The sequence below is a fragment of the Schistocerca cancellata genome, chromosome 8 (genome assembly GCF_023864275.1).
Source record: "Schistocerca cancellata isolate TAMUIC-IGC-003103 chromosome 8, iqSchCanc2.1, whole genome shotgun sequence".
Lineage (NCBI taxonomy): Eukaryota > Metazoa > Arthropoda > Insecta > Orthoptera > Acrididae > Schistocerca > Schistocerca cancellata.
In genome coordinates this window covers 362,023,304-362,050,984 of record NC_064633.1, presented here as the reverse complement: position 1 = coordinate 362,050,984, position 27,681 = coordinate 362,023,304, and the positions used below count along the sequence as shown (strand labels likewise).

The 27,681-nt window shown below is 43.3% G+C and overlaps 1 protein-coding gene across 2 annotated transcripts in view; it reads left to right on the top strand.

The window, feature by feature from the left end:
• The window catches only part of LOC126094904 (glutathione S-transferase D7-like), a 238,151-nt gene that overhangs the window by 178,151 nt on the left and 32,319 nt on the right, over positions 1-27,681 (top strand). Inside the window, exons 2-3 of one of the 2 annotated variants that reach the window (XM_049909543.1) lie at positions 9,530-9,685; positions 20,566-20,624. The exons of the other annotated variant lie outside the window; for it this stretch is intronic. Of the exons in view, the coding sequence (XP_049765500.1) occupies positions 9,545-9,685; positions 20,566-20,624 (200 nt within the window). The 5' untranslated portion in view covers positions 9,530-9,544. The remainder of the gene's footprint in view (positions 1-9,529; positions 9,686-20,565; positions 20,625-27,681) is intronic. 2 annotated transcript variants of the gene reach the window in all.

Here is a 27,681-nt window from a genome sequence, read left to right as displayed (position 1 = left end):
CGTGATGGTAACGGAAACATCCCTCAGCTTGTCACAAGTGAGTAATGCCCGTGACTGGGCAGAGGATGCCATTTTTATCAAGAATGACCCTGACCGCATTTGGGACAAGCCCTCCGCCTCCCCTAACTTGTCCTCTAAATGCTCTACAAAAAACTGAGGCTTCATCTAGACAAAGGAGTCCCCATCAGCTCTCGTACATTAGAGGTACTGGGATGAATAGGGTTCGCTGCCATCCTTATCCTGGCGTTCCTCTGGTGGTGTGGCCAGGGTGGGCAATGATTTAGGATCATACTTCCTTGCATTGTACTGAGACTTGGATCTCTTAGAGACTGGTGGCGTTGGATCACCATCAAGTGATGTGATTCGCTTCATCGCACATCATCCGCCCTGATACCGTCCACTCCGACCAGAGGCGCCACCCAGCCATAGGAAAGGCCATCTGGCAGGATGGCCATTGCCGGGAGAACCGATGCCCCAGGGTGACGGGCGTCTACTCCTTGGCATACATGGGGAGTTAAGGGCGCAGGCTTCAGCACAGCGATCCCTGTGTAGTCAGGGGGCTACAACCAACAGGGTACATGACGGCCACACCACAATGGACTGGCTACCGTGCTGCGTACGAGGTGCAAAGAATTCCACGGTCCTCGTCGGCACAGAAAACGACACAGCATAGTGGGTGGAGGAAAACGCACCCAGGAAGGTGTCCTCGCTCAAGAGATGGAGGATGAGCGGGACTGAAATGCCACGAACGTGAACGTGGGCTAAATATCTCATTGCACGATGGACACGATGCATCACGTAAGGCGCCCTTCCCCAATAGGCTCGCTCTTCGGGAAAATTTTGAAAAATGGAGGTCAAACGCTACAAGAGACCATCACATAAAGGCCGAAAGCTGTGAGACTCCTTTTAGTCACCTCTTACGACAGACAGGAATACCTCAGGCCTATTGTAACCCCTGGGCCCGCAGGGGGAAGGGGGGGGGGGGAGTTATTGATGGGCTAGCCAGCTTGCAGTGATTGGCGACAGTCTGCAAATCAGCGCTTGGCTTCTAGTAAGCACATTTTCTTCCTGATGTGGGCAGAAGTGATGTGTCAGTTCCCCTGTAGCTGTTTGTCTAGGTTGTAGCGTCCGTGCCGGTGAGGCTTCTGACCCGCGGTCGCTCTCGTCACACATCGCAAGGCACGAAAGGGGACGAATGCAGTCCAAAGAGGGGTAGACGGAGGCAGCGCACGCCTAGAAAACTTTCAGTAAATGTCGGAGATGGTGTAATTATGTCGGTCAATCGTGTGAATTCGTGTGTTTCTTGAGGGAGTATTTTCAGACAGAGGGATGCAGGATCGCCTCTACTTCTTTTGGATAAAGTGGTGGAGCAAACTGCAGCTGCTCTAGAAAGCGGACGATCAGTGATAAGAATGTGCAAGGAGAAATTCGCGAAAGAAGAGTCTGGCGAATCTTTTTCAGCAAGACGTCTGCCGAGTCTTTTTCAGCAAGATGCGGTTCATAATCAGATTTACGCGTATTATTCAAGTAAGGAGGATCCGACCCTCAAGAAGTTGCATGCTACCGTTGTAGTAGCGGACCTATTTCAAGGTAGGAAATGTTCCTTGTTACAAGTCGTGAAAAAGTTAGGATTCCGCTATAAATCCATTTCTGGCCACAAGGTATTAATGGAACGCCAAGATGTTGCACCTGGCGATGATGCTTTCTTAGAGAATTAGTGGGAAAAATTTTGAAGATATCGTTTGACTTAATGAAACATGTATGAATGTGGGACATAATTTAAAAAAAGGTTGGACAGATACCATCAGCGGTAGTAAGGCAGCTACGATCGGCAGAGGCAAAATTATAATTTTAGCGCATGCCGAAAATTCAAAACGTTTCACTTCTAATTGTCTGTTGTTGTTCATTTCAAAGACTTCCGACTACCACAAAGAAATGAACCACAATAGTGTTGCGAAATGGTTTGAGGACACTGAGTTTCGAAACCTAACGAAAAACTCAGTACGCTCCATTTCATACGCTTGTACAAGATATGGCGCCCACGTAGTCAACGAAGAAAAATGAGTTCGCTTGTTGGCTCGAGAAACGTAAGTTATAGCTTGACAGTAACTTGATAAGGGCAGAATTATTAGAACCTGTATCACATAACGAAAGGAACCCATCTTACATCACATTTCGGCGCAATAGAACTACTGTGGGCTCAGTCATACTGCTGCAGAACATAAAAAAATTACGGTGACCAAAAATGGAACGCCTGTTGAAGGAGACAATTGAAAAGTGACACCAGACGACTGGCGAAAGGTAGTGGATCATGTGAAACGTATGATACAGAGCGTGCGTCGAAGACCTAATAATATCTGCCACTAGGAGCAGCGACACAGTTCTGCTGAATATGACTGAATGAAGCAGTGTCTTCCATTTGTCTGATAATATATGAGGTAAAGCGTACTTTAAAGAACGTCTTAATTCCGTTATATTTGTGTTTGTGACTTTTTCCAACAGTTTCTATTTGCTATTGTGAGACTAACAAGGGAAAGTCCCCATCAAAAACTGAACACGGATCATACCGAACTGTGAAAAAAGAAGTTAAATAGAAAGCGAGCGGTCCAAGTCTAAGATGTGCCATATAGAGTGAATTGCTCGCATCACGGAGTCGTGGTTGTATGGTCATGGTGTTGGCCCTCCAAGTGGAAGATACGGGTTCAAATCTCCCTCTTGCACCAGCTTTATTTCACAAAATTATTTATTTTCCGTTTGATCATTGACGTGTCTGTTCTCCTACTGTAGTCTTGGCAGTGGCAGTACATACAGTGGTTATACCCTCAAGCATCAAAGAAACTGGAAGAGGCATGTGTATTCACATACAGAGATATGTAAACAGGCAGTTGTTAGATCGGATACTGCTGCTACAATGGCAGGTTATCAAGATTTAAAATGGTTCAAATGGCTCTGAGCACTATGGGACTTAACTTCTAAGGTCATCAGTCCCCTAAAACTTAGCACTACTTAAACCTAACTAACCTAAGGACATCACACACATCCATGCCCGAGACAGCATTCGAACCTGCGACCGTAGCGGTCGCGCGGTTCCAGACTGTAGCGCTTAGAACCGCTCGGCCACCCCGGCCGGCATCAGGTTTAACTGAGTTTGAACATGGTGTTACAGTCGGCGCACGAGCGATGGTAGACAGTATCTCCGAGGTAGCGATGAAGTGGGGATTTTCCCGTACGACCATTTCACGAGTGTACCGTGAATATTAGGAATCCGGGAAAACATTAAATCTCCGACACCGCTGCGATCTGAAAAGGATCCTACAATAAACGGGACCAACGACGCCTGAAGAGAATCTTACAGTGTGTCAGAAGTGCAACCCTTCCGCAAATTGTTACAGATTTCAATGCTGGACCATCAAAAAGTGTCAACGTGGGAATCATTCAACGAAACATCACCGATATGGGCTTTCGGAGCCGAAGGCCCACTCGTGTACCCTTGATGACTGCACGACACACAGCTTTACACCTCGCCTGGGCCTGCCAAGACCGACATAGGACTATTGATGATTGGAAACATGTTGCCTGGTCGGACGAGTCTCGCTTCAAATTGTATCGAGCGGATGGGGGTATATGGTTATGGAGACAACCTCATGAATCCATAGACCCTGTATGACAGCAGTGGACTGTTCAAGCTGATGGAGTCAGTGTAATGGTGTTGGGCGTGTACAATTGGAGAGATATGGTACTCCTGATACGTCTAGATACGACTGACAGGTGACACGTATGTAAGCATCCTGCTTGATCACCTGCATCCATTCATGTCCATTTTGCATTACGACGGACTCGGGCAATTCCAATACGGCAATACGGCATCCCAGTAGGTCCAGAATTGCTACAGAGTGGCCTCAGGAACACTCTTCTGAGTTTAAACACACAATGGCCACCAAACTCCCCAGACATGAACATTATTGAGCATATCTGGGATGCCTTACAACGTGTTTTTCAGAAGAGATCTCAACCTCCTCGTACTCTTACGGATTTAGGGACAGCCCTGCGGGATTCACGGTGTCTATTCCATCAGCACTACTTCAGACATTAGTTGAGTCCATGCCACGACCTGCTGCGGCACTTCTGCGTGCTCGCGGGGACCGAACACGACGTTAGGCAGGTGTACCAGTTTCTTTGGCTCTTCAGTGTAGAATACGAGTCATGTGATAAGAATGTATTATCGTCGCAAGTAAGTGTGTGAATAGTGAGAGCTGGCGAGATGCCGAATAGACCTCACAGCAATGAAAACAACAAATAAAATGGTGCTATATGTTACACGAAAGGAATTCAGGAATCTAAACTTCCAGAACGGAATGCAAGGGTCATAACTTGTGCAGTACAAATAGGAGGTACGTACCTCTGGAGGTCATTTCCTTACCAGTAGCTGTGGCAAATGGACACTGCAGCACGACGCAAACACGAATTTAAATACAGCGAACAGGCACTTCAATGACCGGACGGACAGTTCATCATGTTGTGAAAAAAATATGTGGCATGACTGAGATGTGAACGCGGAGCTCCCCCGGCGCGGTCCAACACCGTGACCACATAAGTATGACACCGTGGCCATTTAAGTGCGCTCAATGTTGCAGATCTTGAGCTTGGACCGTTCACCGTTTCGATTTTGCTTCTTTTTTCAGTTCGGTTCACCTTCTTCCTGTTTTCGTGCTTAATCTGCGACCAGTTTTTGACGGGCCATCCAATGGGTCGTCTTGCCACCGTATCTGACGGGGATGCGATGCGGCGGAGTTTCCCTTTTAAGCGATACTGTTCAGCCACCTCCCATCACCTCCTTATGGTAGTTATACTGCATTTTAAATATATTTCATTTTGTCTAAACACTAAACGTTATTTCATCTGTGAAATAGTTACCGAGATTGCAGAGATAAGAAGGGAACCTTCCTCGACGCGAAAACTATTTCAATAATCAACGTAACACGCTCCCTAATTAAAATAAAGAAAAGATTTTGGATGTGCATAGAGATACTACTGAAAGCGATACTATACGTAAACTTCAAAGTTTTTACATTATTTTTTTAGGAGATAGCGACTTTAAACTTCATACGAGTTATAAGTTAAATACCGACACAGTTCCAAGAAAACGCTATTTTCAGAAGGTTAATAGACTGGGTGAGTCTAGAAGACTTTGAAACTTTGGACTGATACAGAAAGATATTGAGATAACGTACAGAATCGATATTATGCGGACAGTATATCGTGGCATTCGGTCGCAGCAGGAAACAAACGTGAACTTAGCTGTCGAAGGGAAGATGAGCGGTGTGGGGGAATAAGCCCCGCCCCCTCTTGAAGAGCTGCCATCCTACGCCCGCATTCCGTGCTTACACGAAATCAAAACTGACAAAGTTCGTAGGGATTGCTCTGATTCCTTTTGTTGTGAGAGTCGCATTCGAATCGCTGTATGCACCGGGATAATTCTTTTCACTTGAAGCAAAAAGCAATCCACAGCAGAAAGCAAATTGGAGTACACAATGCATTTGGAAGTGGCTACAGCACAAATGTTTGCTGCGGTTGGCAGTGGTGATTCAGACCCGACCTCTACCGGTATCTTACGCAAACATAGTTCAAAACACTCCACATTTAAAACTGCCACGTTATGATGTCCTCACAATAGACGTGTCATTTTGTAGCAAACAACCTCAAGTTTGAAACTTCCTGGAAGATTAAAACTGTGTGCCGGACCGAGACTCGAACTCGGGACTGGTAGAAGTAAAGCTGTGAGGACGGGGCGTGAGTCGTGCTTGGGTAGCTCAGTTGGTAGAACACTTGCCCGCGAAAGGCAAAGGTCCCGAGTTCGAGTCTCGGTCCGGCACACAGTTTTAATCTGCCAGGAAGTTTCATATCAGCGCACACTCCGCTGCAGACTGAAAATCTCAACCTCAAGTTTGATTCACGTAGCTCATCAGTGCCCCATTCCTCCACCAGTAGCGGCAGTGCAGTGCACCGTTAAAATGTCTGCTTCCACTGGTGACGAGAGCGCTCGCTGTGTGCTTTCTTTGAGGTTTCATTAAGGACCGTGTATATGTCCCCCCCCCCCTCCACTCACCCACCATCCATCAGACAATTTAACCAAAATGAAAAATCGAATGTACGCTGCTATTGCACAAGTTACCTCCATTTGCTACAACGAATGTGGGGGAGAAGCAGATAACCGGTGGAATTTCGCTGCATCACAGATGCTACTCACATCGAATGACACTTGATACTTATGTGACAGCTGAGGCTGTTTGCTACAAAACGACATATCCACCGATTCTGCAAGTTCTCAATAAATTTCTGTATCATTCCAAAGATATAAAGTCCTTTTTGAGTCACCTTGTATATAGGAGAGGCAGTGCTGTTCGAAAATTTTAAAAAATTATTGCCAAGGGAGATATTTTGGTAAAAAGGAAAAAAGTATTGCTGTGAGAGCTTTAGTCTTTGATATATGACGTGACCCATTTGAAGCTGTTTACGAATGCGAAAATTGTACCTAATTAATGTAACTCTTTCTCTAACCGAAATTAGTTTTTTACTTGATTTTTGTGGAAGGTAGAGGCTTTTACCATCGCCGCGGAAAGCGGTGCGCTGTGGCGCCTGCCTGCAGAGTCTACTCGGCGAGACAACGCCGCAACTTCGGAGCTTAAACGTCAAGTGACAACTAGTTTAAATCAGACTATAAATATCACGTTAACCAGCTACAAGCCGTGTGCCGACGGCGCGGTGTCTTGTAACGTTGGGTACCCCACTTGCCTACAGCTGTTGCGTCCCCTGTGTCGTCGCCTTGAGAATCTCACGACTCCTCCCTTCCTGAATGTGCATTATCTCGTTGCGTGTCATCCAAAAATCAAATTTGTTAAGCGATACTGTTCAGCCACCTCCCATCACCTCCTTATGGTAGTTATACTGCATTTTAAATATATTTCATTTTGTCTAAACACTAAACGTTATTTCATCTGTGAAATAGTTACCGAGATTGCAGAGATAAGAAGGGAACCTTCCTCGACGCGAAAACTATTTCAATAATCAACGTAACACGCTCCCTAATTAAAATAAAGAAAAGATTTTGGATGTGCATAGAGATACTACTGAAAGCGATACTATACGTAAACTTCAAAGTTTTTACATTATTTTTTTAGGAGATAGCGACTTTAAACTTCATACGAGTTATAAGTTAAATACCGACACAGTTCCAAGAAAACGCTATTTTCAGAAGGTTAATAGACTGGGTGAGTCTAGAAGACTTTGAAACTTTGGACTGATACAGAAAGATATTGAGATAACGTACAGAATCGATATTATGCGGACAGTATATCGTGGCATTCGGTCGCAGCAGGAAACAAACGTGAACTTAGCTGTCGAAGGGAAGATGAGCGGTGTGGGGGAATAAGCCCCGCCCCCTCTTGAAGAGCTGCCATCCTACGCCCGCATTCCGTGCTTACACGAAATCAAAACTGACAAAGTTCGTAGGGATTGCTCTGATTCCTTTTGTTGTGAGAGTCGCATTCGAATCGCTGTATGCACAGGGATAATTCTTTTCACTTGAAGCAAAAAGCAATCCACAGCAGAAAGCAAATTGGAGTACACAATGCATTTGGAAGTGGCTACAGCACAAATGTTTGCTGCGGTTGGCAGTGGTGATTCAGACCCGACCTCTACCGGTATCTTACGCAAACATAGTTCAAAACACTCCACATTTAAAACTGCCACGTTATGATGTCCTCACAATAGACGTGTCATTTTGTAGCAAACAACCTCAAGTTTGAAACTTCCTGGAAGATTAAAACTGTGTGCCGGACCGAGACTCGAACTCGGGACTGGTAGAAGTAAAGCTGTGAGGACGGGGCGTGAGTCGTGCTTGGGTAGCTCAGTTGGTAGAGCACTTGCCCGCGAAAGGCAAAGGTCCCGAGTTCGAGTCTCGGTCCGGCACACAGTTTTAATCTGCCAGGAAGTTTCATATCAGCGCACACTCCGCTGCAGACTGAAAATCTCAACCTCAAGTTTGATTCACGTAGCTCATCAGTGCCCCATTCCTCCACCAGTAGCGGCAGTGCAGTGCACCGTTAAAATGTCTGCTTCCACTGGTGACGAGAGCGCTCGCTGTGTGCTTTCTTTGAGGTTTCATTAAGGACCGTGTATATGTCCCCCCCCCCCCCCTCCACTCACCCACCATCCATCAGACAATTTAACCAAAATGAAAAATCGAATGTACGCTGCTATTGCACAAGTTACCTCCATTTGCTACAACGAATGTGGGGGAGAAGCAGATAACCGGTGGAATTTCGCTGCATCACAGATGCTACTCACATCGAATGACACTTGATACTTATGTGACAGCTGAGGCTGTTTGCTACAAAACGACATATCCACCGATTCTGCAAGTTCTCAATAAATTTCTGTATCATTCCAAAGATATAAAGTCCTTTTTGAGTCACCTTGTATATAGGAGAGGCAGTGCTGTTCGAAAATTTTAAAAAATTATTGCCAAGGGAGATATTTTGGTAAAAAGGAAAAAAGTATTGCTGTGAGAGCTTTAGTCTTTGATATATGACGTGACCCATTTGAAGCTGTTTACGAATGCGAAAATTGTACCTAATTAATGTAACTCTTTCTCTAACCGAAATTAGTTTTTTACTTGATTTTTGTGGAAGGTAGAGGCTTTTACCATCGCCGCGGAAAGCGGTGCGCTGTGGCGCCTGCCTGCAGAGTCTACTCGGCGAGACAACGCCGCAACTTCGGAGCTTAAACGTCAAGTGACAACTAGTTTAAATCAGACTATAAATATCACGTTAACCAGCTACAAGCCGTGTGCCGACGGCGCGGTGTCTTGTAACGTTGGGTACCCCACTTGCCTACAGCTGTTGCGTCCCCTGTGTCGTCGCCTTGAGAATCTCACGACTCCTCCCTTCCTGAATGTGCATTATCTCGTTGCGTGTCATCCAAAAATCAAATTTGTTAATAGCTTATCGTTCATCAAATTATCCAGAAAATCTATGAAAAGGGCTAATATAGCTGCATCGTCCCTAAATGACACTAATGAAAGTTGTCAAATGAGTAGCGGAAAGATATGCGATTATTTTTATTTGTTTTACGCAGAGAGTGTTGAGAGTAATATAAGTTTTCGGGTACACTTCTGTGGATTAGATGGCGCCGAGAATTGTAGAAATCTGCAAAGTCGAAGCAAGATTGCTCACGTGAATTAGTCTTTTCTCAACATAAAAAATCCCCAGGTCTACCACTAAGATTAAGACAGAAATTTAAGAAACGGCTCATTAGCAGTGTCTCGCTATTTTGGTTCGAAAGAAAAGATGAAATGGCTGTTCCATATTTAATGTTTCAGAACAATACTAAAATTACGAAGATAGGAAGGAAGTTTAGAGTCAGTGAGCGAGGATAATACTGGAGGATACCCCGTTCAGTTGGAGGAGTACATCTTTCTACAGTAATTAATATTTAAAATAATGGTGTTACTTCTTACATCTGTTTTCAGACGCAGCTTGAGAAGATGCCGATAGTTCTGTACCATTTTCCTGTCAGCCCGCCTTGCAGAACAGCTCTGTGCACCGCTAAGGCTCTTGGGCTCGACGTCACCATCAAAATCGTCAACCTCTTCGCGAAGGAACACCTCAGTGAAGACTTTATTAAGGTAAGGTGGCGGCCAGTATAACCTGGACTGGGTTCACTTTCATGTTTGTAACGCAGATGCGCGCTTAAGTATTTTTTTAGACACGTTTCATGCAGTTCTATAATTGTACAATATGAAGCTACAAGCAAGGTTTTAAATGTGGATTCTATATCTCTTGCGATACGCAATATGAAATTGTTGACATTACTGTTATTAGGCACACGCAACTAAGCTCTGCAAAAAATATTACATGTATTAGACTTCGGAAATGAAGCATGTGGGTATTCCTGTTCCTTACCCCATGAACAGAAAAGTATGTCTGATGCATGCCAGCTGTGAGGTTCACATTGCTATAATGTATACATTACCAATATAAATGGGTAGTGTAATAAAGTTGTTGGTAGTATCTTTGCTATACGTGGGGACAAATGTTATGTATGTACTTCAGAGGAGTCAATGTCGCAAAAATGGTAAAAAATCGCATTTACAGTTGTTAAACCTATAAAATAATTTGAAATTTTCTAGTTAAAATACTCCAAAATTTGTTAAGAAATTCTGGTTCGAAATATTTTTATTTAATTTCTGAAAATTGTGTGTGTGCTCAGGAAAACTACTCAACTTATGGTGTGTTCATATTCATCCCTTCGCATTTTTGGAAACGTTACATATAGGAGGCTGTGGATTTCACTCTTCTGTTGTAGAAACTCTTACCTTTCGCTTGGTATCATTGTCATAGCAACCAGCTGTGTTTACAGTTTAGTTTTTGATCTGTGAGTTAGTGTTTTGAGTCTTGAGTATCGTTTGTGCCTTATTCGGAGTTTATCTGTCTTGTTACTTTTAGTGCTGAGTGTCATAGTTTCTACGATGCCTAGGTGTGCAGCATTAGTTAAAGAGCGTAAGTTCGCTGGGAATCAGTTTACAGACACCTTTTGTGTAAGTGGTTCCTTTTGATCAGCTGCTGACAGTGAAAGTTCTGACATTTGTAGTGTTGGAAAGAGTGAAATGGACACACCCTCTAGTGCATAAAAAAAGTAATCAAACAATGTAAGTGAAGCTACAGATGATGCTTCTAATCAACAATCAGTTTTAGCGGAATTTTCTAATTTCGGGATTTGTGTCAAGAACCAAATGGTTCAAATGGCTCTGAGCACTATGGGACTCAACTGCTGTGGTCATTAGTCCCCTAGAACTTAGAACTACTTAAACCTAACTAACCTAAGGACAGCACACAACACCCAGCCATCACGAGGCAGAGAAAATCCCTGACCCCACCGGGAATCGAACCCGGGAACCCGGGCGTGGGAAGCGAGAACGCTACCGCACGACCACGAGATGCGGGCTGTCAAGAACCGTTTGTGTTGTAATCCTTATGGAGGTTCTGTTGACTTGAAAATAAAATCTGTTGGACTTCCTGCAACATAGCTATTATTTGTGCCAGTTGTGAGATGAGACCTTTATATACGGTGAAGAAAAAAAAATGCCGCACCTGGAGGTCGGCTTACGATTCCTCAAACATACTGGAAACAAAAGTTTATCTAGAAAAAGAAGATCAGGTGCATTTTGAAAACACATTTATGTAAACGAGGAACTTGCAACAGTGTCAAATCGTGCAGCACATTTTAATGTACAGAGGAACCTGTATCACTGCACATTGCCTTACTGGTCACCTTAGCTTTCCGGCATGGTAGCTCAGCGTGTTCGGTCAGAGGGTTACGTGCCCTCTGTAACAAAAAAACTGAGTTAATCGATAATCAACGAACTTAAACGGATGTCTTACGACGTCCGCCCCGAGCAGACACAACGAATAAAAGCGAACAAAATGAGATTAAAAAAAAATAGCTCATACATTAGACTGTTGGGACATCCTACATACATCCACAATGGAGTTTTGGTTCGAATCCTGGTCAAGTTCCTTTTTTATTTTTAGATACCTGATCACTAGGTCTCGTAGTTTATAAGCAGGTCATCATTTTGTCTCATGACAATAGCCTATCAAATGACAGTGGGATCCATTAAACTGCATGTATGTGTGTACTAACCGCGCAGTGCACAAACATAAGTGGTGCCGCCAAGTTCATATAGCGGATTCCAAATGGAGTACACAAACGATGAATAAGTCAATAAGCTTTAATGCTGAATGCGTTTGATAACCAAACTGTTACTTCTGCTGCTCGAGTGTACGCTGCACAGTACCCTAAAAGGCGCTTTCCTGCTACGTAAATTTTTCGTGATCTGGAGCAACACCTTCGGTGAACTGGTAATCTTCATCCATAAATAATGGACAGAGGTAGTCCAAGTACTAGTCGTATTTCACGAACAGAGGACGCGATTCTTGACACAGTTCACCAGTCACCTCGGCGAAGCACACACCGTACTGCAAGACAGTTCCGGATATCTCAAAGACTGGTCCTTGAAGTGATACGCGACGAAGAACTGCATTCGTATTATTACACGTTAACTCAACATCAGTGGCCATAAGATCACATTCGAGGAGTAGTTTTGTGAACGGCTCTTGCACCAAGTGGAAGATAATGAGCCGGCCGCGGTGGTCTAGCGGTTCTGGCGCTGCAGTCCGGAACCGCGGTACTGCTACGGTCGCAGGTTCGAATCCTGCCTCGGGCATGGGTGTGTGTGATGTCCTTAGGTTAGTTAGGTTTAAGTAGTTCTAAGTTCTATGGGACTTATGACCTAAGATGTTGAGTCCCATAGTGCTCAGAGCCATTTGAACCATTTTGAAGATAATGAACATTTTATAAATGACGTAATTTGGATTGACAAAACTAGCTTCACCTTAAAGATATTTTCAACATTCACAAGAGCCGTTATTGGTTGGAACAAAACCCGAATGCCACCTGTGAGCGTGGCTTTCAAGCACACTTTGGCATAAACCTGTGGACTGGAATCTTAGGAGGCGTGCTTTTGGGTCCTCACCTAATGATGGACAAGTTGAATGGACCCTGTATCGTACGTTTCTTTGCAATACTTTGCCTGACATATTAGCAAACGTTCCACGTGGCTTTAGCCGATAGCTATAGTTTCAACATGATGGTGCAGCACCACACTTTGGAATGGACATGCATAACTAATTAAATGAAGCGTTACCATGGAAATTTATTGGTGATGGAGGTCCAATGTTCTGGCCACCACGTTCCCCAGACCTTAATCTACTAGATTTTCATTTGTGGGGATAGTCAAAGGAACACGTTTATAGTACTCCACCCATAGATGTACAACACCTAATAGCTCGCGTGCATGCCTCTTCGGCGATGGTGGATGCATGTATGTTGCAGAGGGTTCAGAGGTGATTGGAATTTCGTGTGAAGATTCCGTCGCAACGAAAAACGCTTTTCTTTTAATTATGTCCAGCCCAAATCCTGTATCATTCCTGTGACACTCTCTCATATTTCGCGATAATACAAAACGTGCTGACTTTATTTGAACTTTTTCGGTGTACTCCGTCAGTCCTATCTGGTAAGGATCCCACACCGCGCAGCAGTATTCTAAAAGAGGACGGACAAGGGTAGCGCAGCAGTCTCCTTAGTAGATCTGTTACATTTTCTAAGTGTCCTGCCAATGAAACGCAGTCTTTGGTTAGCCTTCCCCACGACATTTTCTATGCGTTCCTTCCAATTTAAGTTGTTCGTAATTGTAATTCCTAATTATTTAATTGAATTTACGGCCTTTAGATTTGACTGATTTATCGTCTAACCGAAGTTTAACGAGTTCCGTTTAGCACTCATGTGGATGACCTCTCACTTTTCGTTATTTAGGGTCAACTGCCAATTTTCGCACCATTCACATATCTTATCTAAATCGTTTTGCAATTTGTTTTGATCTTCTGATGACTTAATTAGTCGATAAACGACAGCGTCATCTGCAAACAACCTAAGACGGCTGCTCAGAGTGTCTCCCAAATCGTTTATATAGATAAAGAACAGCAAAGGGCATATAACACTACCTTGGGGAACGCCAGAAATCACTTCTGTTTTACTCGATGACTTACCGTCACCGAGCGAGGTGGCGCAGTGGTTAGCACCCTGGACTCGCATTCGGGAGGACGACGGTTCAATCCCGTCTCCGGCCATCCTGATTTAGGTTTTCCGTGATTTCCCTAAATCATTTCAGGCAAATGCCGAGATGGTTCCTTTGAAAGGGCACGGCCGATTTCCTTCCCAATCCTTCCCTAACCCGAGCTTGCGCTCCGTCTCTAATGACCTCGTTGTCGACGGGACGTTCAAACACTAACCTAACTAACTTACCGTCAGTTACTACGAACTGTGACTTCTCTGACAGGAAATCACAAATCCAGTCACATAACTGAGACGATATTCCATAACCATGTAATTTCACTACAAGCCGCTTGTGTGGTACGGTGCCAAAAGCCTTCCGGAAATTCAGAAATCCCTTGTCAGTAACACTCAACACTTCATGTGAATAAAGAGCCAGTTGTGTTTCACAGGAACGATGTTTTCTTAACCCATGTTGATTGTGTGTCAATAGACCGTTTTCTTCGAGGTAATTAATAATATTTGAATACAATATATGTTCCAAAATCTTGCTGCATATTGACATTAACGATATGGGCCTGTAATTTAGTGGATTACTCCTACTACCTTTCTTGAATATTGGCGTAACCTGTGCAACGTTCGAGTCTTTGGGTATGGGTCTTCCGTCGAGCGAACGGTTGTATATGATCGTTAAATATGGAGCTAATGCATCAGCATACTCCGAAAGGAACCTGATTGGTATACAGTCTGGATCAGAAGACTTGCTTTTATTAAGTGATTTAAGTTGCTTCACTACTCTGAGGATATTGACTTCTGTTCTTGATTCGAATTCTGGAATATTGGAATATTTACTTCGTGTTCTTTTGTGAATGCATTTCGGAAGGCTGTATTTAGTAACTTTGGCAGCACTGTATTCAATAGTATCTCCATTGCTATCGCGCAGAGAAGGCATTGATTGTTTCTTGCCACTAACATACTTCACATATGACCAGAATCTCTTTGGATTTTCTGCCAGGTTTCCAGACAGTTTCGTTGTGGAAACTGTTATAAGCATCTCGCATTGAAGTCCGCGCTAAATTTCGAGCTTCTGTAAAAGATCGCCAACCTTGGTGATTTTGCGTCTGTTTAAATTTGGCATGTTTGTTTCGTTGTTTCTGCAACAGTGTTCTAACCCGTTTTGTGTACCAAGGAGGATCAGCTCCGTCGTTTGTTAATTTATTTAGTGTAAATCTCTCAATTGCTGCCCATACTATTTCTCTGAATTCAAGCCGCATCTGGTCTACACTTATATTATTAATTTGCAATGAGTGTAGATTGACTCTCAGGAAGGCATCAAGTGGATTTTTATCTGCTTTTTTGAATAGGCATATTTTTCGCTTATTTTTGGAGGATTTGGGGATTATAATATTCAGTCTCGCTACGACAACCCTGTGTTCACTAATCCCTGATCGGTTTTGATGCTCGTTATTAAATCAGGATTAATTGTTGCTAATATATACTTCATATTCATTCTTGCTGTCCTTTACAATAAAACTTTCTTCCACCATCACAAGGTAACAATACGACTGAATATCTCCAACTCGCATTTGGGAGGACGACGGTTCAAACCCGCTTCCGACCATCCTGATTTAGGTTTTCCGTGATTTCCCTAAATCGCTTCAGGTAAATGCCGGGATGGTTCCTTTGAAAGGGCACGGCCGACTTCCTTTCTCATCCTCCCCTAATCCGCTGGGACCGATGACCACGCTGTTTGGTCCCCTCCCCCAAACCAATCAACCAACCAACGTCCATCATCTACAACACTTCAACTAAGACCGATTCAAGCTGCGCAGAGACAAAGCCTGTGCCACAACAAGACCAAAGATTGTTTAACAGTAATATAACTAGCTCTCTGTCTCTGACGTTCACATCGATAACTTACAAAAATCAAAATGACATCTCCATCTCTAGAAGATCGTTATTATCATTGGTCATTTGAGGCGGAAGAAATGGGAACTTGCTACGGTGGGGGGAGTGGGGATTAGCTGATGTCAATTGCTTCTTGCATTGTTTGCTATGTCTGGTGCTCATCAGCGAGGGCTCGTGTTTTCCTTCTGCTGGACGCAGGAGGCAGTTACTCGCCGGTAGCCCTCGCGTCACGTGTTGTTTGTGCGGTCTCTTGGACACTGAAGGCTGGCAGCCAGGATGGAGCAAGCTTGTATCCAACAGCATGAAAAGAGAGGACGGATACAGGCTTGTCCCATCCTGGCTGCCAACCCTAGGCATCCACAAGGCCGCACCAACACCACGTGACGCTAGCGCTACCGGCGAGTAACCTCCTCCTGCGGCCAACAGATGGAATACACGGGGCCTCGCCTCATTCGCCAATGAGCACCAGTCACAGCAAACAATGCAAAAAGCAACTTATTCCATTCCCTCCACAATAGCAACCTAAGTTCCTGCTCCTTCCGACTCAAATGACCAATGTAACTACCACCTTTTAAAGCTACGACGTAACGTCATGCTCAGAGAGTGGCAATGACAAAATATAAGCGCCTCTTCACGGCTAAAGCACATCGGTTTCTTCACTGTAGTTTCTTTCATTATGACGCGGTACGATACACGGAAAACTTTTATGTGAAGTTACACAAACTCGAAAAATGTTGAGTCCTTTCAGAGGTGGCACAGCAACGTCAGCAGAATAAGTGTACACGTTGGATACTCACTCTGAAATGTACCAAACTGACACATAGTAGCAATGCATTTTAAACACGGACGTCACCAGACATTCATCTTTTGACCAGTGGACATGAACTGATATACACTTTCTGCGCGACGCCAATTTATAGACGCGCGTATTATTACAGAAATTATTAATTAGTGAAATACGAAGTCATTACATTTTGAATATTAACGTAAGAAACATAAAAATTAAAAGGGTCAAAGATACAATAGGTACAGAAGTACCGGGTGATCAAAAAGTCAGTATAAATTTGAAAACTGAATAAATCACGCAATAATATAGATAGAGAGGTACAAATTGACACACATGCTTGGAATGACATGGGGTTTTATTAGAACCAAAAAAATACAAAAGTTCATAAAATGTGTCCGACAGATGGCGCTTCATCTGATCAGAATAGCAATAATTAGCATAACAAAGTAAGACAAAGCAAAGATGATGTTCTTTACAGGAAATGCTCAATATGTCCAACATCATAATGTTATTAACAGCACTATAAAGCATGTCCGGAGTTATGGTGAGGCATTGGCGTCGGATGTTGTCTTTCAGCATCCCTAGAGATGTCGGTCGATCACGATACACTTGCGACTTCAGGTAACCCCAAAGTCAATAATCGCACGGACTGAGGTCTGGGGACCTGGGAGGCCAAGCATGACGAAAGTGGCGGCTGAGTACACGATCATCACCAAACGACGCTCGCAAGACATCTGTCGGACATTTTGTGAACCTCGTTTTCCTCTCTATCTACATTATTCCGTGGTTTATTAAGTTTTCAAATTTATACTGACTTTTTGATCACCCGGTATACTGAGGTGACAAGCCATGGGATAGCGACATGGCCGGCCGGGGTGGCCGAGTGGTTCTAGGCGCTACAGTCCGGAACCGCGCGACCGCTACGGTCGCAGGTTCGAATCCTGCCCCGGGCATGGATGTGTGTGATGTCCTTAGGTTAGTTAGGTTTAAGTAGTTCTAAGTTATAGGGGACTGGTGACCTCAGAAGTTAAGTCCCATACTGCTCAGAGCCATTTGATAGCGACATGCACATGTACAGCCGGCGGTAGTATCGCGTATACGAGCTATAAAAGGACAGTGCATTGGCGGAGCTGTTGTTTGCACTTGGGTGATTCATGTAAAAAGGTTTACGAAGTGATTGAGACAGCACGACAGGAATTAACAGACTCTGAACGCAGAATTGTGGTCGGAGCTAGACGCATGGGGCATTCATTTCGCAAATGGTTAGGGAATTCAGTATTCCGAGGTCTACGGTGTCAAGAATGTGCCGCGAATACTAAATTTCAGTCACTACTTCCATTTACTTACTTACAACGCAGTGGCCGACGGCCTTTACTTAACGGCTGACAACAGTGGTGTTTGCATAGAGTTGTCAGTGTTAACAGACAAGCAACACTACGTGAAATCACCGCAGAGGCGAATTTGGACGTACTGTACGAATAATGTATCCGTTAGGACAGTGCGGCGAAATTTGACGTTAATGGTCCATGGTAGCAGACGACCGATGCAAGTGTCTACCTACATCGCCTGCAGTGCCTCTCCTGGGCTAGTGACCATATCGATTGGACCCTAGATGACTGGAAAACCGTGGCCTGATCAGATGAGTCCCGTTTTAAGTTGATAAGTGCTGAAGCTAAGGTTCGAGTGTAGCGCAGACCCCACGATGTTACGGATCCAAGATGTCAACAAAAAATGGTTCAAATGGCTCTGAGCACTATGAGACTTAACTTCTAAGGTCATCAGTCCCCTAGAACTTAAAACTACTTAAACCTAACTAACCTAAGGACATCACACACATCCATGCCCGAGGCATGATTCGAACCTGTGACCGTAGCGGTCGCGCGGTCCCAGACTGTAGCGCCTAGAACCGCTCGGCCACTCTGGCCGGCTATTCGTCAACAAGGCACAGTGCAAGCTGGTAGTGGCTCCATGATAGTATGGGCTGTGTTTACGTGGAACGGACTGGGCCAACGTGTACACATACATAGATACTCCTCACTCCACTTTACGGCTAGTAGTGGAGGGTATCCCGTACCACTTTTAGTCATTTCCTCTCCCAGATAGAGCGAGGGAAAAACGACTGCCTATATGCCTCCGTATGAGCCCTAATTTCGCCTATCTTTCTCAGTGGTCCTTAGGCATGGTGTATGCTGGAGGCGACAGATCTGCTCTGCAGTGAGCTTAAATGCCGGTTCTCTAAATTTTCTCAGTGGTGACCCCACGAAAAGAACGTCGCCTTCCCTCCAGAGATTCGCTTTTGAGTTCCTGAAGCATCTCCGTAACTAGTAACAAAAGTAGCAGCCAGCCTCTGAATTGCTTCAGTGTCTATCTTTAAGCCGATATGGTACTCATCCTACACACTCGAGCAGTACTCAAGAATAGGTCGCACTAGAGACCTATATCTGTCTACTTTACAGATGAATCACACTTCCCTATAATTCTCCAGGAAACAGAAATCGACCATTCGCCTTTCCTACCAAAATCCTCACATGCTCGTTCCATTTCATATCACTCTGCAACGTTACACGTCTGGAGGTTCAGTTACTTGGAGACCATTCGCAGTCATTCATGGATGCCATGTTCAAAAACGACGATGTAATTTTTATAGATGACAATGCTCCATATCATCGGGCCACAGATGTTCACAATTGGTCTGAAGAAGATTGTGTACAATTCGAGGTAATGATTTGGCAATCCAGATCGCCCGACATGGATCCCATCGGACATTTATGGGACACAACGGAGAGGCCACTTCAAGCACGAAATGCTGCACCGGCAACAATTTCGCAACTATGGACGGCTATAGAGGCAGCTCTGCAGAGCGTCCAACGACTTGTTGTGTCCATGCCACTTCGAGGTTCTGCTCTATGCCGGACAAAAGGAGCTCCGACACGAAATCAGGAGGTATCCTTGAGTTTTGTAACCTCAGTGCAAGTTTGTTTAACTAAGAGCTCTTTGACTAACGAATAGCTAAAATTATCGGTACTATTTTGCGGGTGAGAAATTTTAATGTGCATAGGGATCGCCAAAGTTCGCCAAAAAGTGTCTAAAAATGTACCTCTTAATCTGAATAATTAACGAACTAATATGTTATCTTGGTGAAAGTAAACATTCTTGGAAACACAAAATTTGGCGCTACAAAACTTTGGCACTAGATTTTGGAAAGAATTTCACATGAAGATTGGAATATTCTGGAACACGGAAATTTTCAACATAAAGAATTTCTGAAACAAAGTTTTGGAAAAAGTATAACCTATGATGCAAAGTGGGGAATAAGGGCTTAAATAAAATAACTCTAGCATCAATGAATTTTGACGTGCACATGGTTCCTAGTTATCTTAAATTACGAATATTTGTTTAAATAAAATATTTCCAGATGAATTAAATATGTTATGCTCATCGGCAATAGACAATTTATGCAGTGAAAAATGAAATGTCGCTTGAATAGGAAATTACTTCGTGTAACTATTGCATGTGTACTGCTAATGGCTGGGTGTTGTGTGCTGTCCTTAGGTTAGTTAGGTTTAAATAGTTCTAAGTTCTAGGGGACTTATGACCACAGCAGTTGAGTCCCATAGTGCTCAGAGCCATTTGAACCATTTTTGCTGCTAATGGGAAAAAAGGCGTGAAAAGAAAATGATAATATTGGCTTCAATAGTAGTATAAGAACAACGAGGATAATTCCACCTTGATCTGTTACAAGCAACAGTTTGATTCTGAATGTTAGAACAACTCTACAGAATTCAGGAACTAGTAAGCTGGACAAAACTCTATCCAGCCGAGAAATGATTTGCCATATATTGCTACTTAAGTTGGTTATGTCATTCCAAATTGACATAACCATCATGTGTCTTGATATTTACATTTGTCTTTATGTCTATTAAAATGTGAGCGTATATTCTGTCTCCGAGTAATTTTTCCATGCATTGCAGAGATTACTCACACGAACAAAACAAATACTGTATTGTAAACCACTGATAGCTCAGAGCTCTGAGAATGAGTAAATTTTATAATGTAGCGAATAATATATGTTCAGGAATGACTAATTTAAATTTTTTTTGGTATAATCTGTATCTCCTACTGCACGGATGAAATATCTAATTTCGTATTATGTAAGAGTAACTGTGACTGCGAGTTGTAACCAAATCCCTTCGTTTCAGATGAATCCAGAGCACATAATACCGTCTCTGGACGACAATGGTTTAATCATATGGCATAGGTAAGCATATTTTGTTCAATGATGATTTCTATAGTGAATAAGATTCTTTCTATTCTGAAATTATAATGCCGAGTCGCATTATTATAACAGTCAGCTAGAGTCCAGGATAAATGCTGTAAACAACAGAGTGAAGGGATATGAAGCAGACGTGCTCAGTTCCTCAGGTCCGTACAGCGAAGCTCAGCTAGTCGACGTGGCAAAGATTCAGTTAAACTGAATAAAATATATCAAGTGACCCAGTCCGTGTCTTTTTTCATTAGCAATTCCGATATCCTGGTTAAACTGTTTAATTCTTCACTGTCGTCGTCGTTGTCGTCGTCGTCGTCGTCGTCATTGTTGTCAGATGTTTATGGAAGCCGCCACGAATGCTCAAACGTATTTCAAAAACTCGTGGAAGATGAAAAACTGTCATAGATGTGTCACGCTGCAAGCAAAGCGTATATTTGTGCTTAAGCTTCCCTTCGTAAAAAATAGCTGAAATTGCGGTGTAGCCTTTTTTCATTATCGACGCTAACGAACTCAACTAAAATATCAACTTAGTTTCCCTTAATGCCGCAGTATCCCTTAATCGAGCTGGAACCTACCTCCTCAGACAGTGTGGAATATCATCAGTTCCTGTACATAGTCCAGTGGGGTGATATTTCCTCCGTTACGTAAGGGCTTGTGTAATGTAAGTGGTAAAATGCCATCTAATAATATGATTATCGGTTCTTGCACTTGTTCGTAGGAGAAATGGAGGTTGCTCATTGCGTCTATGGTATTCGACAAGCCGTACGTGTATTGTGAATCGCGCCAAATGATCAAATTAGGAAGCTCGGTTACGTTGCTTGGTACGGGTTTGGAAAATCTGGAGTTTAGCAGTGGACTGGCGAGCGCTGCCAGTCCTTTATAACCGTACATTCTGGGCAGCCTTCAGCGAGCACTCTGCGACGCGACAGTGGAACGTTGCGTGTCACAGAGGACGGAAACCTTGGCTTAACCGCCTGTATCGCGAAGATAGTACAGATTTCTAGAAGAAACTCCTCAACCTCTGGGTGTGCTACGTGTCGATGTGATGGATGGCTGCTGAGACGAAAGAGCAGTTAGTGGGCATCCTGTAATTAACCTGCCGCACCTCAGTTATATAAGGCTTATACAGCAAAACGGGGCTTTGCCTTGGTGGACACCTATTTCCATGGCTACTAGTGTCACATCCACTGGTTGTATCTACCACCCAGCCACCAAAGACAGCGCGGCAGGGTAGTCATCCAGACCAGCCAACAATAATTACAAAAAATATGCACAATGACAGGATTCATTTATATCAAAATCTATTTACAGTTATTGAAAAGAAGAAGGGATATTCGAAATTGTGTGTCAATATATTCAGAAAACTCTAGAATGTATAACTACACCGCTAAAATCAGTGAAACGGCTTACAATCCGACCAGCTGCTTATATGAAACATCTACATCTAAACCTACGTCTACACCCAAATGGTTCATACTTAAGAGCTTGGCAGAGGGTTTATCGAATCAGTTTACTACTATTCTTCTACTGTTCCACTCTCAAAATTGCACAGGGGAAAACAAATACTTAAAGCGTTTCGCGAGAGCACTGATTTCTCTTATTTTATTACGATGCTTCTTTATAACACTTATTTGGTGTTTGGGGTCAGTTGGCACTTTTCGTACCATGCAGATATCTTGTCTAAATCATTTTGCAATTGGTTTTCATCTTCTCATGACTTTACTCGACCCTAAACGACAGAATCATCTGCAAACAATTTGAGTGCTGCTGAGATTGTCTCGTAAATCGTTTATGTGGATTAGGAACAGGAAAGGCCGATAACACGATATTTGAGAACGCCAAATATTGCTTCTGTTTTACCCGATGATTTTCCGTCACTTACTGTGGCTGCCTCTGTCCCCCAGCCAGATGCAGTCGTTTGTCTTGTTTGAGAGTAAACTTCTCAGAATGCAAGATCCGGGCGGTCACAGAGGGTGCGATTTTTCGTAGTTGGGAGCTCCAATTTTAGGTGCATTATGGGGCCCCTTAGGGACGTCTCTGCCAAGGAGGGGAAGAAGAAGAAAGCCAATGTGCATGCCGGGTGGAGTCATTCCAGACGTGGAACGAATCCTCCTAGATGCCATGAAGTGCACAAGCTGCAGCCATCTGCAGGTGGTGGCTGACTTTGGTACCAATGACGTGTGTCGCTTTGGATCGGAAGAGATACTCTCTGGTTTTGAGCGGCTATCCAGAAGTGATAAAGGCTGCCAGGCTTGCTTGCGAGATGGACAGGACCGAATGCGGACCTCTGGTACAGAGCCGAATGGACGGTCTGAATCAGAGGCTCAGACGGTTCTGCGACCGCGTAGGCTGCAGATTCCGCGACTTGTGACATATGGTGGTGGGGTTTCGAGTACCGCTAAAGAGGTCATGAGTCCATTATACGCAGGAGGCGGCTAGCGAGAGCTGTGTGGTGTGGACTAGGCGGTTTGTTAGGTTAGAGAGTCTCGCGAAACTCAACAAGGGCTTCAATCTCAAACGGAGCAAGTAGAACTCAGTAAGAACATAGATCTAGGAACCACCGGTATAACAGTTGTAAATTGTCATAGTTGTGTTGGCAAAGTACTAGAGCTCCAAGCGTTGGTAGAAAGCACTGAGGCTCAGATCTGGAGACAAGTTCAGCCGAAATTTTTGCGTTGGATCTAACGGTGTTCGGAAAGGTAGACTAAACACAGTTGGCGATGGCGTCCTTGCTGATATTAGTAGTAGTTTATCTTGTAGCGAAATTTAAGTAGATAGTTCCTGTGAGTTATAAGCCATTCTTGGCAACCGGAAAAAAATAATAATTGGATCCTTTTACCGAAATCCTAACTCAGATGATTCAATTGCTGAAATATTGAAAGAAAGTATGTATCTTATTTCAAACACCTACCCGACTCATACAATTGGCGGTGACGTCAATTTACCCTTGATATGTTGGCCAAAATACATGTTTAAATCCGGAGGTACGCATCAAACAGCATCCAAAATTGTACTAAACTTATTCTCTTACAATTATTTCGAACCATTAGTTCATGAGCCCTCTCAAATAGTAAATAGTTGAGAAAACACACTTGGCTCCTTAGCAACAAATAATCTACATCAACATCTACATAGTTACTCTACAATTCACACTTAAGTGCCTGGCAGCAGGTTCATCGAACCATTTTCATACTACTTCTCTACCATTCCACTCTCGAATGGCGCGTGGGAAAAAGGAACACCTAAATATTTCCGCTCGAGCTCTGATTTCTCTTATTTTATTATGATGATCATTTCTCCCTACGTATGTGTCAACAAAATATTTTCGCATTCGAAAGAGAAAGTTGGTGATTGAAATTTTGTAAATAGATCTCGCCGCAAAGAAAACCGCCTTTGTTTAAGTGACTGCCATCCCAACTCGCTTATATCAGTGACACACTCACCCCTATTGCGCGATAACACGTAACGGGCGTCCTTCTTTGCAATTTTTCGATGTCCTCCGTCAATCCTACCTGGTAAGGATTCCACCCCGCGCAGTAATATTCCAACAGAGGACGGACGAGTGTAATGCAGGCTGTCTCCTTAGTGGGTTTGTCGCATCTTCTAAGTGTTCTCCCAACAAAGCGCAGTCTTTGTTTCGCCCTTCCCACAATATTGTATATGTGGTCTTTACAATTTAAGTTGCTCGTAATTGTAATTCCTAGGTATTTAGTCGAATTGACAGCCCTTAGATTTGTGCGATTTATCTTATACCAAAAATCTATCGGATTTCTTTTAGCACCCATGTGGATGACCTTGCACTTTTCTTTGTTTAGTGTTAATTGCCACTTTTCGCACCATACAGAAATTCTCTCTAGATCATTTTTTAATTGGATTTGATCGTCTGATGATTTTACTAGACGGTAAATTACAGCGTTATCTGCAAACAGTCTAAGGGGGCTGCTCAGATTATCACCTAGATCGTTTATGCAAATCAGGAACAGCAGAGGGCATATGACACTAACTTGCAGAACGTCAGATATCACTTCCGTTCTACTCCATGATTTACCTTCTATCACTACGAACTGTGACCTCTCTGAGAGGAAATCACGTATCCAGTCACACAACTGAGACGATACTTCATATGCATGCAATTTGATTAATAGTCGCTTGTGAGGAACGGTATCAAAAGCCTTCTGGAAATCTAGGAATATGGAATCGATCTGTGGTCCCTTTTCGACTGCACTTATTGCTTCATCCTGAGCTAATAACGAGCATCAAAACGGATATACGAATTAGTGAACACACAGTGTCGTAGCGAGACTAAATACCGCAACTCTCAAACCCTCCAAAAATAAACTAAAAATATATCTATTGTACAAAGCGGATAAAAATTACCTTGGCGCCTTCCTGAGGGACAATCTCCACACCTTCAAAATTACCAATGTCAGCGTAGACCAGATGTGGTTTGAATTCAGCGAAATAGTATTGACAGCAATTGAGAGATTTATACTGAATAAATTAACAGATGACGGAGTTGATCCGTCATGGTACAGATAACAAGTAAGAACACTGTTGCAGAAACAAACAAAAAAGCATGTCAAATTTAAATGAACGCAAAATCACCAAGATTGGTGATCTTTCAGGCAAGCTCGATATTTAGCGCGGACTTCAATGCGAGATGCTTACAATAGTTTCTACAATGAATCTTCGTCTCGAAACCTGGCAGAAAATTCGAAGAGACTCTGGCCGTATGTAAAGTATACAAGTGACAAGACACAATGCCTTCTCTGCGCGATAGCAATGGAAAAAAATATAACGACAGTGCTACTAAAACAGAGTTATTAAACACTGTGTTCCAAAATTCCTTCACCAAAGAAGACGAAGTAGATTTTGCAGAATTCGAATCAAGAGTATCTGCCAACATCAGTAGCTTAGAAGCAGATATCCTCAGAGTAGTGAAGAAACATAAATAACTTAATAAAAGCAAACCTTCCGGTCCAGACTATATACCAACTAGGTTCCTTTCAGAGTATGCTGATGCAATAGCTCTGTACTTCATCCGTACTGGAAAGCCGCACAGGTCACACCAATATTTAGGAAAGGCAATAGCAGTAATCCACTAAATTACAGGCCCATATCATAAACGTCAACATGCAGCACGATTCTGGAATATATATTGTGTTCGAACATTATGAATTAATTGAAGAGAACGGTCCATTGGCACATTGTTAACACGGATTTTGAAAACACAATACAACTAGCTCTTTACTCACACCAAGTGTTGAGTTCTATAGACAAGGGATTTCAAGTTGGTCCGTATTTATAGATTCCCAGGAGGCTTTTGACACCGTACCTCACAAGCGGCTTGTAATCAAATTACACGTTTATGTAATATCGTGTCAGGTATGCGACCGGATTCGTGATTTCCTGTCAGAGAGATCACAGTCCGAAATAATTGACGGAAAGTCATCGGGTAAAAAAAAGTGATTTCTGGTTTTCCCCAAGGTAGCACTATAGGCCTTCTGCTGTTCTACATAAACGATTTAGGAGAATCTGAGCAGCTGTCTTAGGTTGCCTGCAGATGATGCTGCCGTCTATCGTCTAGTAGAGTCATCAGGAGATCAAAACGAATTTCAGAACGATTTGGATAAGATATCTGTATAGTGCGAAAATAGGCAATTGACCCTAAATAATGGAAAGTGTGAGGCCATACACATGAGTGATAAAAGGAATCCGTTTAACTTCGGTCACACGATAAATCAATCACATACAAATGCCGTAAATTCTGCTAAATACCTAGGAATTACAATTACGAATAACTTAAATTGGAAAGAAGACAGAAAATACTGTCGACAAAGCGAACCAATGACTACATTGTCTTGTCAGACACTTAGAAGATGCCACAGATCTGCTAAAGAGACTGCCTGCACTACACTTGTCCTTTCTCTTTTAGAATACTGCTGCGCAGTGTGGGATCCTTACCAGGTGGGACTAACGGAGTATATCGAGAAAGTTCAAAGAAGAGCACCATGTTTTGTATTATCGAGAAATAGGGGAGAGAATTTCATGGACATGACACGTGATTTGGGGTGGACCCCATTAAAACAAAGGTGCTACTCGTTGCCATGGTATCTTCTCACGAATTTTCCATCTCCAGCTTTTTCCTCTGAATGCAAAAATATTTTGTTGCCACCGACCTTCGCAGGGAGAGACGATCATCATAATAAAATAAGGGAAATTAGATCTTGCATGGAAAGATATGGGTATTCGGTTTTTCCGCGGGCTGTACGAGAGTGGAATAACTGAGAATTATTGTGATGGTGGTTCGATGAACTCTCTGCCAGGCACTTAAGTATGATTTGCAGAGTGTCGATATAGATGTAGATGTATTACAAACTGTGACATTTTCGACAGGAAATCACGAATTCAGTCGCGCAACTGCCATACTCCACAGCTACGTGATTTGATTAGAAGCGTCCTGTGAGGAACTGTGTCAAAACTGTTTTGGAAATCTAGAAATATGCACTGAATGTGAGGTCCCCTGTCGGTAGCGCTCCTCTGACCTAATTGCTATGCTGACTGTGCCGAAAGACCTGCCTTTATAAAGTGATTTAAGCTGCTTCGCTACACCGAGGATATCCACTTCTAAGTTACATATGTTGGTAGCTGTTCTTCATTCAGATACTAAAATATTTACTTCGTATTTTTTAGTGATGGTATTTCGGAAACCTGTGCTTCTTTAACTCCACTTTCGTGGTACTGTCATCGATAATACACTACTGGCCATTAAAATTGCTACACCAAGGAGGAGAAATGCGTACCATCACGTTTCCGACTTTGATAAACGTCGGATTGTAGCCTACCGCAATTGCGGTTTATCGTATCACGACATTGCTGCTCGCGTTGGTCGAGATCCAATGAATTTTAGCAGAATATGGAATCGGTGGGTCGAGGAGGGTAATACGGAATGCCGTGATGGATCCCAACGGCCTCGTATCACTAGCAGTCGAGATGACAGGCATCTTATCCGCATGGCTGTAACGGATCGTGCAGCCACGTCTCGATC